Below are 17,393 nucleotides of genomic sequence, written 5' to 3'. Positions count from 1 at the left end.
ATGGCTACAACTACTATGGCAACTAAATCTGTTCACAGCATCTCATTTCAAGATTTTTGTCAGTGCGATAGCACTGAGCACCTGACCATCCCACTCCTGCCCCCTTTTTCCATCCCACAACCAATCAATACCATCTGGACTGCAAGCTTATGTGTGCCCTGGTGATGTCACACACAGTAGTGCTTCGAGAATTTCCACATAACTTCTAGAACCACTCGTCCTTCTACCGTCTTGAACACAAAATATTTTAAATATAAGTGGGAGACTGGAAGTGTATTTACTGAACCACCTGTTTCTGTGTGCAGGTTGGAAGTTTGTTATGAGAAGACTGTAAGCATGGCGGTCAAACGACGCCGACACAAGTGTTCGCCACTAGCGCCACAGAAGCCGTATTGTAAGAACAAGAAGTACTTATGCAGTATTCTTTGCTGTTTTAGTGACTGTGATTATTGTTAAAGAAAAATGAACAATTGATTCTGGATTATTAAGTACTTCACGTATTGGACTCGCTAGAGGCAAGACAGGTTCATAAATTATGTGGTTGTTAAACCAACTTTATTGCAGATGTATTTTATCAAGTCTAACACAAGACGAATTGGTTGACTTATAAACATTTGAATATTGATGTGAGAAATGGTGAATATGTAACTTATGGAAGTTGAAATATACCAAGACTGAACTAAAAGTATTCTTTGAGTACTAAATTATTTCAAAATTAGAGAGAGTGTGTCATAAATTCCTGTTAACCAGCAGTATTCTTCAGAGAAGAAGTTTTTGGAGACTGATGTAGCTGGAAATCAAGAGAAGAAGATTGACTGTACATACCAAGTAAGACAACCGATGTGAGTGAGGTGTGAATTTTGCAATCCAACTTCACACCACTTCTTATTGTCACACATCATTAGAACGTAGCTAACAGTGAACAGGACTAAAAAAATGGGAATTTTGAGACAAAATCAAAGCAGAAGATATTATGTGTTTCCATAGCAACCAGGTATGACAAGACAAGAGAACTGTTATGCATAATTGGATAAAGTCCAAAAATTAAATAAAAAATTTTTTGAATCCAACACACGGAAAGACGCACGGAAATAATAACGTGAAAAGAACAGAAAGAAGACCTTGACGTATTAGACTCATAGATAGGTCGAGAATAATTCAACTAAGAAGGTCCAGTGTGTGGCATGTACAGCTCTCACACACATCGCGGGGACACAGATGTGGAGACAATATCCGACACCACCGGCACCAGTTGCTGCTAACCGATGCTGATTCTACATCCGCACACCAATGCCAATGTGGAAACCAGCAACTGATGCCACCAGCACCAGTTACTGTTCACCAGTGCTGATTCCATGCCTGCTCACTGATGCAACCTAAAACCCCATGCCGGGTGAGCGAAAAACAATAATTGTTCGAGTATAAAATCAAAGAAAATTGTCACTAGACTTTATTAGTGTAGTTATAATATTTAGAGTTAATTCATTACGTGATCAATAGATCAAAAACTAAGAGAAATATGGATATTACACAGAGAATTGGGGAAACTTCAGAACCAGCCATGGCAATGAAAGTGAGTAAGGAGATGCCAGACTGGTCTGAAGTAGTAAATTTAATCAAAGGCCAAAGAGCAGATTCAGAGGATTTAAGAAAGGAATTAAGTGCAATTTTGGATGGCAAACTAGAAGCTCAGAGTTTACAATTAAATAATAAAATAAATGACCAAGTTGCTTCTTTGAGAAATGAAATAAGTGTGACTTCAAGTGAAAAACTCAATGCACAGATGGCTGGTTTAAGTAGAGAAATAGACTCGGTAAATACTCAGTTGTGGTAAAATAACTGACCAGGGTGCATCTTTGAAAGTAGAAAATCTTAAAATAGATCTGAAAGGTGAATTAACTAGTTCTTTAAGCAGTTATGTAAATCAACTGTTCACTGACTTTAATCAGAGACAGAATGCTCAATTCCAGAATTAGACAAAAAAGATAGAATTTGATATTGAAGATAAATGTAATAGTCTAGAAACTGAACTGAGTGAAAAATTAGGATCATTTCAAAATGTATGTAATGTTACATTTGATGCTGTAAAGCAGAGATTGCATACCTTAAAAGAAAATGTTGAAAAGCAGGACAAGTTAATACCAATAGTCCAAACACAGACTACAGGTGTCAGTACAAGAGCCGTCAGTACATGAGCAAATAATGCAGGATGGAATTTCAAAGAGAATCTAACCAGCTTTGATATTACAAGTGTATGTAGCTTGGAGAAACCATTTGAAGAAATGATAGATTGAGGAGTTGCCATGAGAGTAACCTCCGGAAACATTTCAACTATTGTTTCTTCCAAACTTAATAATACCAGCAAGGTTATAGGCAACACGTGGAAAGGATTCAAATTTATCCAGGATAGAGTAGAAAGTGGTGATTGTTTTGCTGTGACAAAACTTTCACACAAAATTTAATGAGAAGTACTGGTCTGCACTTGCTCAAGTGCAGTTAATATCAGATCCATGGGATCCAGGTGGGGTCACATATGTCCCCCAAGGATGTTAACGTTTGGTGTTAACAGGCAGAGTGATGACCGTCGAATCCCGAGCTGTTTTCAGTGTTTCTTCCAAAATAGTTTTCATGCACCAAATTCCCTTCAAATCTTAAACTATGCTATAGTCTATTACTGAATTCTTAAACTATCCTATAATTTTTGTATTTAGCAAACTGGAAAATACCATAACATAAAGACTGGCATACGAGAACCACGGATAAACAGTGATCTCTAGACATGAAAAGAAATGAGTAGAATATTATATTTATGGATAATGTAATATAATGTGACAAACAGAACAACCATTTTATTGTAATATATAATTTTCTATTTTGTATAGAATATTTTATATCTTTTATGAGATATGAAATAGACGGGAGGGTTTGTATCAATTTTGAAAGGGATAGGGTAGTGTAGATAAAAGCAAGATTTACACCAACAGATAAATGATGGCTAACACTAAACACACAGCACACCTTTCAGACAACCCTCACAAACAAATGTTCCTGATCCTTCACCATTTGCTGTTTCCATAGCGGTTGCTAAGATTTCTTTTGGGGACCTCAAAGGTGAAGGTGGGGATGTTCATTCTGTAGGAGACAATTTGACACCATACCTCTTCCACCTTCTCACTCAAGTACCGGCAAGGTAAGGAGTACTGGGGAAGGGGGATGGGGAGGGTTTCCTGTCTTTGGGGTTGTCTTCTTTCTCTTCTTTGATCTTAGCAACCACATCTATTTTTTCCTTTCTTACATCTCTTTTGAGTACTTGCCTATTTATTCCCTCTTTCCATATTCATCTGCTTCTATAGCAGAAGTCCTTCATATTCTCCATGGTTTCCAATAACCTACAACTTATCTCCATATAAGAAGGCTGAAGAATCAGGCTGCACAAACACACATCATCATACACACAAAGATATGCGAGTACGGATACAATGAAACTACTAACTAGAAACCTGTCGAGAGGTTTGAACCAACAAGTGTTGTAGGGGGAAGGTATGTGTACATCAGGAAATGTGCACACATTCTTGTTTATTGTGACGGTTCTACATTGCAAAACTTACCAAACGAAAGCATTGGTATGTAGATAGAGACACTAACAAACACAAACACACACGCAAAATTCAAGCTTTCGCAACCCACGGTTGCTTCATCAGGAAAGAGATAAGGAGAGCGAAAGATGAAAGGATGTGGGTTTTTAGGGAGAGGGTAAGGAGTCATTCCAATCCCGGGAGCAGAAAGACTTACCTTAGGGGGGAAAAAAGGACAGGTATACACTCGCACACATACACACACACACACACACACACACATGGTATATGTGCAGATAGATATGTGTGTGTGTGCGAGTGTATACCTGTCCTTTTTTCCCCCTAAGGTAAGTCTTTCCACTCCCAGGATTGCAATGACTCCTTACCCTCTCCCTTAAAACCCACATCCTTTCGTCTTTCCCTCTCCTTCCCTTTTCCCTAATGAAGCAACCTTGGGTTGCGAAAGCTTGAAATCTGTGTGTGTGTTTGTATGTTTTTTATTGTGTCTATCTACCAGGACTTTCTTGTTTGGTAAGTCACAGCATATTTGTTTTTTATATTTATTTTTCCCATGTGGAATGTTTCCCTCTATTATAACCATGTACAAAAGATTGTATGTATATATAGGAAAATATATATACATATAAGAACTATGATGATTCGATATCGCATATAAATACACATATAAAAAACTAGAAGGATTCCATGTCGAGTATATAAGAAGGAGGTGTGAGTAAGGAAAGAGAACATAAACCAGAGAGGAATCGATTTTGATCATTATTGAGGAGTGTTGAGTCAAAGTAGAGGTTCAAATGGTTCAAATGGCTCTGAGCACTATGGGACTTAACATCTGAGGTCATCAGTCCCCTAGAACTTAGAACTACTTAAACCTAACTAACCTAAGGACATCACACACATCCATGCCCGAGGCAGGATTCGAACCTGCGACCGTAGCGGTCACGCGGTTCCAAACTGAAGCGCTTAGAACTGCACAGCCACACCGGCCAGCTCAAAGTAGAGGCAGACATAGTATCTGTTAAGAGTAAAGAAGCTGAAAAGTAGAGGAGGACTCTAGGGTATTAAATGAGGCACTTAGAATTGAGAATGAAGTGTAAAATACATTTTTACTTTTACCAGGAAAGATTTATTTTCAGTATACATAAAGATGTATACTAGGACAATGAACCATGAGGCCTACTGACAAAGGATAGGGGGGGGGGGGGGGGGCGTACCCAATATTTGCTAAGGATATAGGGCAGGTGTACCTACATAGAAATAGGATGACCAGTAGCCTGATGAACAGGGTTGTTCTATGATGGGGCGTACCAACCAGAATGGGAGGAGCAAGTGCACTCATAGGGTCAACCCACATGTAAGGTATAGGAACTGATCCTAGGGGAAAAGGACAGTATCGTGAGAGAAGTCAATCATTTCATGGGAATTATTCTGATAAGTTTGCATGCTATATACCACTATCATAATTATCTGTTCTGAGTGTCAGAAAAAACATTTTCATTTGACATTGTCTGCTTGTGTCTGTATATGTGTGGATGGATATGTGTGTGTGTGTGTGTGTGTGTGTGTTTGCGAGTGTATACCTGTCCTTTTTTCCACCTAAGGTAAGTCTTTCCACTCCCGGGATTGGAATGACTCCTTACCCTCTCCCTTAAAACCCACATCCTTTCATCTTTCCCTCACCTTCCCTCTTCCCTGATGAAGCAACCATTGGTTGCAAAAGCTTGAATTTTGTGTGTGTGTTTGTGTTTGTTTGTGTGTCTATCAACATGCCAACGCTATCGTTTGGTAAGTTACATCATCTTTGTTTTTAGATATATTTTCTCCCACATGGAATGTTTCCCTCTATTACAAATATGATGTAAGATTATTTAACTAGAACAAAATATGTGACGCATTGACTAATGAACCAGAAATGGAGATGCTCTCCATATGAAATAGTTTAAAATATTTGATCCAAAAAAATTTCACTGCACCACATACTTATCTTTGTACCTGATGTAATAGCTGAAAACCAGTTCATGTAACAAATAATAAACATTTTAGAATACTACATCAGTGTTGTGTGTGTTTCATTCATAATGGACAAAACCCTATCATTTGACAGAATGGACTATCTTTTGAGATAATGTCCAATAAATCAAAAGACATGACAAATATCTTTTATTTCTCTGATTTTCCAGGAAAACATGAAAAATTTGTGTCTCTTTCATATCTGTAACTGACAGTTTTGTCAGAGAGTGCCAATAATTTCATCATAAGGCACTTACCTCAAAATTTTTATTCCTACATCACTTAATCTACAAAACTCTGATTTCATTAAGTTATGAAGGTAATTTTGAGTTCAAAATTATTTCAGAAATAGCTGTTTTGGTATAAATGACTATATATTTGCGTAATTGTTAAAAATTGTGCTGAAGCTCTTTGAAACCATACCTACATACTAAAATATCTGGCAGGAATGATAAGGAATATTAAACTTTTCCAAGCCACAGAGTGAATGAAAATTTATTCTTCAGCACAGAAATGAATTGAATAGAATAGAAACTTTATTGCCACATAAAATGTCATATACAATCAGATGATTGGGACATAGATAACTCGTCAGTTTAAAGGTACTTCTAATTGTAAGTAATTGTAAGTATACAGAATAATTATAGGTATTTTGTAATTTTAAGTACCACAAAATCATTTAAAATAATCATGTTGAAAATACAGGAAAATTAAGAATAAATATGTACTTAAAGTACTTTTTTTGCATGACTGAATAAAATGTAACATCAGGCGCAATTATCTGTGACAGTCAGTCATAAATTCTTCTATACTGTAATAATATTTCCTTGCTAGGTATTTTTTAAATGATGTCCAAATTGTTCTGGTTCATTATTTTTAAATTTTTCACAGAATTTATTTCCCAGCCTCATACCCATATAACAAGGTGTCTTCTCCACCAGTTTTCGCCTATGAGATGCCAAAGAATAACATTTCAACAGCAGAACGAAAGGCGCTACAGGCACTCAGGAAGGACCAGGACACAGTGGTCTTGGCAGCAGACAAAGGCAATGCCACAGTGCTGCTTAAATCAGAAGACTATTGGCAGAAAATCGACACCCTCCTGCAAGATCCTGCCTATAAAAGACTAAGGAAGGACCCCACCGCAACAGTGACCTGCAAGACCGTTGAGATGCTCAACAACTCGGGACTAGACAAGGATATCATCAGGAAGCTGTACCTGAGGGCACCGGCACCACCATGTCTCTATGGCCTCCCAAAGGTCCACAAAGAAGGTTTCCCATTATGACCTATTCTAAACACTATTAACTCTCCGACATATGGTATTGCTAAGCATTTATTGCAGATGCTAAAACCCTTGGTGGGTTACGGTCCACATCATGTGAAAAACTCCGCTGAGTTTGTGAAAGTACTACAGGGAATGCAGCTGGAAAATGAAGACCTACTAGTCAGCTTCGATGTGACATCCTTATTCACACGATTACCAATAAAAGACTCCCTAGCTTTACTCGAAGAACACTTTGAGGAGGATATCATCAAGCTATTTTGCCATGTTCTAACCACCACCTATTTCAAGTGGGGTGGGAAGTTCTACAAACAGATAGATGGTGTAGCTATGGGCTGCCCCTAGCACCAGGCATAGCCAACCTATACATGGAGCACTTCAGAAAGCTAGCACTGGACACTGCTAAACACAAGCCAAAAGCCTTCTACAGGTACGTTGGTGATACCTTTGTAGTTTGGCCACATGGCAGGGACAAACTGCTAGTGTTCCATCAACACCTCAACAGCATACATGGAAATATCAAATTTACTATGGGGATAGAAGAGAACAGAAGCTTACCCCTTCTGGATATCCTGATCACAAGAAACATGGATGGCATGCTGGGACATGCAGTGTATAGAAAGAAAACATACACGGACCTCTATCTTAATGCCAATAGATGCCACCACCCTGTGCAACGCAATGCTGTACTCTACACCTTAGTGCACAGGGCCAGGTCCATCTGCGATAAGGAAAGTTTGCCAAGAGAATTGCAACACCTAAAGGACACCTTCAAGAAAAATGGATACAGTGAGACACAAATAAGGAGAGCCCTGAAGACCGACCACAAGAAGAGAGAAGAGCGACCGGATGAAGACGAACCAATGGGCTGTGCGTTTTGCCATACGCGGGTCCTCCGATGTCCAAGATCGCGAGAATTCTCAAGAAACATAAAGTGAAGACCATTTTCTGTGCAGCAGGAAAAATCAAAGACCTTCTCAGTTCAACCAAGGATCCACTAGGTCTCATGGCACCAGTTGTGTACAAGATCGGATGCGAATGTGGGATGCAATATATAGGACAGACGCAGCATTTCATCTCACAGCGCCGCAGTGAACACATTAGGCATGTACACTTGGGTCAGACCAACAAATCTGCTGTGGTGGAACATAGTATTGATGAGAAGCACACCTTTGATTTTTGAGGACACAAAGAAAATATGCAGTACAAACGGATTTTGGGAGTCAGTAATCAAAGAGTCCATAGAAATACGGTTACACAACAACCTAATCAACTGCGACAGTGGCTACCATCTCAGCACAGACTGGGAGCCTGCAATCAGGAAAATCAGAGAAGAATGTGCTGTTCCACCAAGGGCTGTGGATGGAGCAGACAGAGATGGACACCGGGACTTGAACCCCGCGCACGCGTCTCCCCCTCCCCCCCCCATCCCCACCGGCCGATCCAGGCGCATCGGGCGATTCCGCGGGTGCATGATTGGCCGGCTGCAGGAAGTGGAGAGCGGTCCAGCAGAGATATAAGCCTGCGACCAACAATATTCCGACACTTCGCCTGAAAATGATGGAGACGCATTCCATCGAAATGTTGCTACGAGACGACGACGCTACTCGGCTGACAACCCGTGAAGACTTCATATATACATAAATATCATTTCTATTTCATTTAGTTTATTCGGGAGTGACTGAACATTTTGAAGGAGTAATTTAAAATTAGGGACAAGGAGGGAATCATTTCTTGCTTGACCATTTACCTCACTATTTGAGCTGGTGTACTCAGTGGTAAAAAATCCTCATGTTTTCCAAGGATTGATCAGAGGTCTGCACAATCGTTTTCTTTTTCTTTCTTCCCCCCCCCGCCCCCCGATTTTTTTCTGTAGCCTAAAGACTCTGTGTAAGTTTGTTTTCTCTCATCCCCAAAAAATTATACCATCTATAATCACAGATACAAAATATGCATGATATACAACTTTTTTGACTGGTGTTTCTATTGTACTGCTTGTAACAATTGTTGCAAATATTTGACTGTTTAGATGGTGACACATGGAATTTACGTGGTCTGTCCATGATACATTCTTGTTCAGAATTACACCTACAAATTTGGTACTGTTTGTGGTGGCAAGGTGATTGTCCTCATATGGTATTTCTAGTATATCCTGTACAACTTGTTTTGTTATAAAGTGAATGATTTGTGTCTTTGTTAGATTTAATTTCGGACCATTATTTCTCACACAGGCTTCAATTTCAGCTAGAGACTGCTGAAGATTAATAATTAAATATTCACTTTTCTTGCAACAGACTATTTCTGTAGAGTCATCCACATAAATAATAGTGTCTGAATATATGTTAGTCAACATGTCATTTATATAATACAAGAACAATATTGGCCCAAGGATAGATCTGTTGCACACCTTGTTCTGTGTTATTCCACCTAGAGAAGAATCTCTTACCAGTTTCTTCTATTACTATTCTTTGTTTCCTGTTTAATAGGTAAGATGACATCCATCTCAGTGAATTTTGAATACACAGTAATACAGTACAAGATGCTGAGAGGTTTGCTCACTGTAAAAATGAAGCTACTTCTTTATATCAGAACATAATTAAAATGAAGACAAAATAGTTTATTTCTTGGATACTACAAACACAAATGTTTATTTATTTTTTATTTATTTAGCATCCAATAGATCACACATGTGATATAGGATTTGTCATTTGATTACATGTAACACATAACAACACATACACATAATAAATTGACAAAAATATACAAACAGCAAACAAATTACGTACACATAGTACATAAGTAGTGTACAAGAACTTATTACACAAAAACAATAGTACGTGCTCATGATAAACAATTATAGATCATGAACTATGCTTTATATACAAAGCGCATTACGGGTATTTAACAGATTTTTCCTAAGTACCATAATTATGAAGTTGAAAACATAATTAAATTAGTTTGAATTTTTAAAAAATAAGTCTGAGACAGGTATTCATTTACACTGTAGTAGCATTTTTCCATCAAGTATTTTTTTACTTCACGCTTGAAATTATTTTTGCCTTTGAACTCTGATGGAAGTGCATTTAAAAGCTTTATTCCTAAGCAGCTAACATGTTTCTGACTTCTAGTTTTTGCTACACAGGGAATGTGGAAGTCTTTACAATGCCTTGTATTGTGATCATGGTAGCTTGAGTTGGTTTGGAGATCACAGTTATTTTTACTGATCATTTCCAGGCAATTAAAAATATATATTGATGGTATTGTAAGTATCTTTAGTTGTCTGAATAAGGGTCTACAGTGAGTTTGTGGTGGGCAGTGTGTCATGATACGAATAGCTCTTTTTTGCATAATAAAAATGTCATTAGTCTTGACCTGATTTTTCCCCCAAAAAATTATGCCATAGCTTGCAACTGATTGGAAATAACTAAAGTACACCACTCTAATACATTCTTTGCTACATACCTTGCATATTATTATTAAGGCACAACATGCTGAGCTAAGTTTGTGAGTAAGATATACACTGTGTTCATTCCAGTTTAAATCTTGGTCAATTCGCATTCCCAGAAACATTGTGGTGCACAATTTTTCTATTTGTTTGCTATCCAGCATAAGGCACATATTTTCCCCTTGACACTTGCTTCCATACTGTATAAAGTTTGTTTTCTTTGTATTTAATGTCAGCTTATTTGAATAAAACAATGACTGTATGTATGAGAGCATTTTTCCTGCTGTAGTACACAATGATTCTTTTATATCACTAATTATGGTACTCGTGTCATCTGCAAATAGTAGAATTTTGGCTGAGCTGTTTGGAGCCTGTATATCATTGATATAAATTAGAAATAACAATGGGCCAGAATGCTGCCCTGTGGAACACATATTTCAATTTGTTTTGGTTCAGATATGAGTTTAAAATTGTGAAGATTGTTGGATGACCTCAGCTCAACAACTTGTGACCTGTTTTGCATATAAGATTCAAACCATTTTTTAACAGTACCCCTGATGCCTATTGCTTCAAGTTTCTCTAGTAATATGTCATGGTTCACAGTATCGAAGGCTTTGGATAAATCTAGATTAATTCCAACAACATGTTTATTTGACTCCAAATTTCTTACTATTTATGTTGTGTAGTCCAATATGGCTGTTTCTGTACTGTGCCCTGCTCGAAAGCCATGTTGACTGTTGTTATTTATTAGTTTATGTTTTTCTAGATATTTTGTAACCCTGATTTTCATTAATTCCTCAAGTATTTTGGAGAAGAGTGGGAGGAGAGATATAGGTCGGTAATTTTCTATTTTATGTCTGTCACCATTTTTGTATAGAAGTATCACTTTAGAGATTTTAAGTTTATCTGGAAATATCCCTTCACTAAGGACAAGTTTGCTATGTGCACTATAGGTTTGACAATGAATGGAGCAATTTTCTTAATTATTGATACAGGTACATCATCCAACCCAGAGGACATTTTGGATTTCAAGCATTGAATGACTTTTATAACTTCATGCTCATCTGTTGGGATTGCCATCATGCTGGTATTTACCTTTGGAGTCGTCACTGTTGGTTGTTTCTTAAATTTACTACTTAAAGTAAGAGGAATATTTACAAAATAATTGTTTACATAGTTTGCCATGGCATCTTTTTCTATGGGAATGTTTTCATTATTTTTAAGATTGATTTCCTGTTCTTTAGTTTGACCCCCAGTTTCTTTTTTTACCATTTTCCACATCATTCTGGACTTGTTACTAGCCTGCCTTATTAATCTATCATTACTTAATAATTTTGCTTTTGCTATTACTCTGTGGTAAGTCATTTTGTATGTCCTCACATACTCAACAAACTGCTGATCATGACATGTTTTTAACTTTAAACTTAGTAATTTCATGGTTTCACTTGACTTTTTAATTCCGGGTGTAATCCAGGTCCCTTTGGATCCAGATGATCTATAACTCAAAAGCTTTTTTGGGAAACACATTTCAAAGTATGTCATAAAAGTGGAAGCAAATATATTGTAAGCATCATTTGTGTTTGTTTGTGCCAATACCTCTGATCAAACTGCATTTTTGAAATTATTTTTGAACTGATTACAATTTTCAGTAGAGAAAAATCGTTTGTACTCCTTTTTATTTTCCTCCTCCTTGGGAGTTGCAGTGAGATTAAAGGTTAGTGCATTATGATCTGATAATCCTATATTCACATTTGTAACTGCAACTTCATGTGTGACCACATTTGAGAAAATGTTATCTATTAGGCTTTCACTGGAATCTGTTGTTCTAGAGGGAGCTGATATGTGGGGGAACATGTTGAAGCTTTTTGGTATGTCTAAAAACTTGTTTTTTACTGAATTCTGGACCAATAGATTAATATTAAAGTCACCACAAAGAATTATGGTAGAGTTCTCATTTGCGAAAATGTTGAGCATTTCTTCCAAATTCTTAAGAAAGACTTCAGTATCTCCAGATGGTGACCTGTAAATTGCTGCAACAATTATTTTCTTCTTTAAACTATATAACTGAATGGTTACTACCTCAAAATCCTTTTCTATGATTAATGGTTTAGCCTCATATCTTAACTTAAATTTAAGCTTGGGATTTAGATAAATGCATACACCACGACCTTTGGCATTTTGCTTACAGTACTGACTGGCAAGTTTATATTGGCTTAAGTTTATGCTGTTTAGTTCACTGTCCCTGCACCAATGTTCCATAACACATAAACAATCAATATGGTCACTATTTGCTGCTACCTCAAGTTCGAGGTATTATTCAGACTCATAATTCTTAGCTGATTTGAACAATCCGACTGACCTGTGACTTTACACTCTGTTGATGCATTTTCTCTTACACTGTTACAAGATTTCATACCTTGTTGTAGATTCCTCTGCTTGCAAACATTTACCTGTTTCCCTGTTATGTGCTGTTGTTCACTGTTTTGCCCCAGCAAAACTCCTGGCTTCTCAAGGGTGGCTGCCTTCTTCTGGTGTGATGACTGCTCCTATTACCACTGCTGCTGCTGTGTGCTGTTGCAGTGAATGCCAGTGATTCTGGTTGCTTGGTTGTTGATGTTGGAACTACTGATTACAAATTGATCAATATACATCCAGCATCATGCAAAAAGTGTAGTTCGTCATCAGTATCCAATAAATCATAGTCCAGAAGTAACTACATAATTTCTTGTAAATATCCCAAAACACACACTGATGCTAGAAGATGATTGCTTAACATAGATAATACTATGCAAAAGTCCATGATGTCACATTGAGCTATGAGCCAAAGTCATGGTGTATTAACACGCACCGTATATACTGATGGCTAAGTTATTCAGAAAATGTCAAACACATTTCATTGCTAGGCACATTGTTAACTGAAGGAAGCTGTGCATTAATTACACTGGAAACTTCACTCAAATAAAACGATCCCCACTTTCACTTTGTGGTATTTCTTATCACTATTCATTTGAACTTTTTCATCAAACCATGACACAATATACAAGAGAGATGAGTTTCTCATATAATTGTAGATATCTGAAAAATCAAAAGTTATTTCTACAGATATGTATTATGTGTAACAAAATGTTATTTGGAGTGCCTAAATGAATAATAGTCAGCAGTAAATTACTGTAGGCATAATGTAAGGAAGAGAGAAGTGGTTATAGCACCTGTACACAAAAACTGGAATAAAGTTCCAGACCACAGTCATAAATAAGTACTGCAGTTAAGGCACTTCAGTTCTGACAATGTAAACGCCCACAACAGAACTTTTATTAAACTTCACCAAGCAGTAAAAGTACTAATAATACTACTGATAAGAAACAGCTACAAACTCATTGTATGTGCATATTTCTATATTAATTTCATCTTGGATAATATTGATTGTACTAATGCAGCTGCCTTCTTGAAATAGATGTGAACTCCAAAGTAAATGGTTTGTATGACTTCTGTAACTTGATGGTCACATGGCAACAGTAAGTATCTTCATCAGTAACATTTAATTAAAGAAGAGAGACAGTACAGTTACCCAGAATGAGAAATGTTGACTCAGTCACACCATTCTGAGAGAATTTACTGCATGAACAGAATGAGGATGTTTATTGAGGACCAATTTTCATTTATTTTTATTTATTTACATGTCAAGTTCCATAGGACCAAATTGAGGAGCAAATCTCCAGGATCATGGAACGTGCCAGTACATGAAATTACAACATAAAAGTAATAACAGATAAAAATAAAATATTTATGAACACAAAAAAAGTCAAGCCATAAGTTTAAGTAAACACAATCACTAATACAAGAAGAATCAGCTTAATTTTTCAAGGACCTCCTTGACAGAATAGTAGGCATGAAACACACAAGGAAACTCTTCAGTTTCAATTTGAAAGCACATGGATTGTTGTTGAGATTTTGGAATTCTAGTGGTAGCTTATTGAAAATGAATGCAGCAGTATACTGCACACCTTTCTGCGCAAGAGTTAAGGAAGTCCGATCCAAATGTAGGTTTGATTTCTGCTGAGTATTAACTGAGTGAGTGCTGCTTATTCTTGGGAATATGCTAATACTGTTAAAAAGAAATGACAGTAAAGAATACATATATTGAGAGGTCAATGTCAAAATACCCAGACTTGAGAATACAGGTCAACAAGAGGTTCATGAACTTACACCACTTACTGTCTGAACCACCCATTTCTGTGCTAAAAATATCCTTTTAGAATGGGAAGAATTGTGAATTGTGGTTTATTAGTCTCATAACGTACATAATCTAAATCATTTGATTTACGTACAAGAGACATGTCAAAATTTTGGTAAAGTTTTACCATATACATACAACACCTGATTTTAACAAATGGTACCATAACAATAATACAATATAAAAATACACACACAATAAAAAAACTAACAATTAATTACAGCAACTTATTTTAAGAAATGGCATCATAATAATAATATAATTTTGTTACACATACAATAAAAGACTAACAATTAATTACCCCTTGCTCAAATTATCACGTCATCCATTATAAATTCTTCTACTGAATAGTAGCATTTATCCCACAGAATCTGCTGTAGCCTTATTTTTAGACTCTCTGGCTTCGTATTAAATATATTTTTGCCCATTAGCTTGTTATATATTGTCATCCCCATATACTGTGGAGTTCGTGCATATAATTTAAAATGGTGTGTGGGTAACATAAAATTATTTTTATTTCTTGTGTTGTACGTGTGGTTAAAAGATTTTCCTGAAATAATTTTTGTCTGCTGTGTACAAAGATTATAATTTCATAAACGTATATGGAGGGAACTGTTAGGATTTGCAGGTTCCAAAATAATGGGCAACAAGATTCTGTTTGTTGTGCACTACACATGTCTCTTATAATTTTCTTTTGCAGTTTCAATATTCGAGATACACTACTTGAATTTCCCCAAAAACAGATACCATACCTAATGACAGATTCAAAATAACTATAATATGCTATTTTTCGTGTATTCATGTCAGAAGAGTTTGCTAGTATTTGCATTGCAAATGCAAAGCTGCTTAGTTTATTTGATAGGAACTCAATATGTGTACTCCAGCTTAAGTTGTTGTCCACATTTAGTCCTAGGAATTTGACTGTGTTTACTTCTTCCATAGGATGATTGTGATGTATTTTAAGATCCACACATTTCAAATGTTTGGTTCTGAAATGTACCATATTAGTTTTTGCAATGTTCAGTTTCAAGCCATTTAACTGGAACCAGTTTTCTAGAGTACCCATTGTGCTCACAAAGGAGTTCTGAATTTTTCTGCATCATCTTCAATTAAAACAGAAGTGTCATCCGCAAACAGATTTGATGGGGAATTTATATTTATGGGCATATCAAGAAACTTAAAGAAGAAAAAAGTGAACGGAACATGAAAAACTCGCGCCACGAAAGTACGAATATGTCAGAGAATTGGACGGAAGTGAAGTACAAAAGACGCAAACAGATAATACAAGATACAGAAAACGGCGAAAGAAACATAAATATAGTGAATGAAAATTACTTTCAAGCTCTTTCGACTACGGATTGTGAAAGCGAAGTTAACAGTGCGAGTGTACCATGTGGAAAACCAAACGACTTTGTGAATAAGGTAAAACAGTTAAGTAAAAGATCATATGCGAAAGTGCTCACGAAAAATCTTCCACCACTAAGCTGCTCTACTGAGACAATATCGACATGTGTTAGCAAAAAAGACACAATAAATAGTGCCAAACAAGACTTCGCTTACCGCAAAGATAGGCAGGAAACAGGCAATCTCGGAACAGCAAGTACCGGTAAAATTGAACTGTATGCTGACAGCCAAGGACAAAATACAGCCGCTGAATTTCGGCGTACAAGTAGTCAGAATTTTAGTTTTAACTGTACAATAAAACCAGGAGCAAAATTCAGTGCTGCTATGTCAATGAGTCAAGAAAAAATTTCCTCATTGAGCAAAAAGGACTTTTCCATCTTCCTGGCGGGATCAAATGATATAGCTAGGAACGAAAAATTGAAACAGCAAATAAAGAGATGCAAAATATTTGCAAGCGGTTTGAAAATGTAACATTTGTGAACATCAGTAATTTAGGGAAAAGATTTCACACAACACATGGTTCCCATCTAAATGTACTAGGAAAAAACGTAATAGTAACCAAAATTTTAGAACTTGTAAATAAAATCTCAAATGTGCAGTGTGATGATAGAAAAGTCATACCTCTCATGGACAGGAAGTGTGTGTATCCTGTAGAATCCAATGTGAAATCTGCTATCAGTGAAGCTACACCTCTCCAAGACAAACGTGAAATTTTATTAATGCAAGTGAACACTCCAAATGTTAATAATTCACAGAAAGGCATAGCAGTTATGGAACAACAAACACCAGAAATAAGTGAAACAGCAGCAGCACCATCATTATCAGCAGAAGCAGCAGCAGTAACAGAACCAACAACGACTGGAGCAGCAACACAGCAATGCTTAAGGAGGAGCCAAAGGAAAAATACATCTGTGTCATTCAGTGATAATTTTTTATGGTTTCAAGCCAAGAAGAAAATAAAAATGTGAAAAACCAGCCTGCTAACTCACAGATAAGTCACAACAACATCCTATTTTTAAACATTCAGGGTCTTGAAAATAAAGTTGAAATTCTGGATGAGTCATTGCCACAGAATAAGTATTCTTTCTTATGTCTATCAGAACATTGGCTTAAACCAGAACAAATACAATACTATGTACCAGAAGGTTATAAATATGGAAACAGTTTTTGCAGATCTCAGTACCGTAATGGTGGTACTGTTATCTATGTTTCAAGTGAAATAGAGTGTAGAGAACTAGATCTTAGTTGGGCATGTGTAGAGAAACACTTTGAAATTACCGGGATCATATGTGACATAATGAAACTTATCATAGTATGTATCTACCATTCCCCTGACTCAGATGATAAAACTTTTTTAGATAATTTAGACAGTGTACTCTGCTACATAACGAAATGGAAACAGTATGTAACTGTAATTGGGGG

General features: G+C 36.6%; 1 protein-coding gene across 1 annotated transcript in view; it reads right to left on the bottom strand.

Annotated features, from left to right (window-relative positions):
• Positions 1 to 16,348, bottom strand: part of LOC124798976 — a 91,503-nt gene extending 75,155 nt beyond the window's left edge. The window contains exons 1-2 of the mRNA XM_047262511.1: positions 16,341 to 16,348; positions 16,128 to 16,293 (exon numbers count right to left, since the gene is read on the bottom strand). Of these exons, the coding sequence (XP_047118467.1) occupies positions 16,128 to 16,293; positions 16,341 to 16,348 (174 nt within the window). The remainder of the gene's footprint in view (positions 1 to 16,127; positions 16,294 to 16,340) is intronic.
• Positions 16,349 to 17,393: the final 1,045 nt, after the last annotated feature.

This window comes from Schistocerca piceifrons, chromosome 5, assembly GCF_021461385.2.
Source record: "Schistocerca piceifrons isolate TAMUIC-IGC-003096 chromosome 5, iqSchPice1.1, whole genome shotgun sequence".
NCBI classification, from domain to species: Eukaryota; Metazoa; Arthropoda; class Insecta; order Orthoptera; family Acrididae; genus Schistocerca; species Schistocerca piceifrons.
This window is presented reverse-complemented; position numbering and strand designations above follow the sequence as displayed.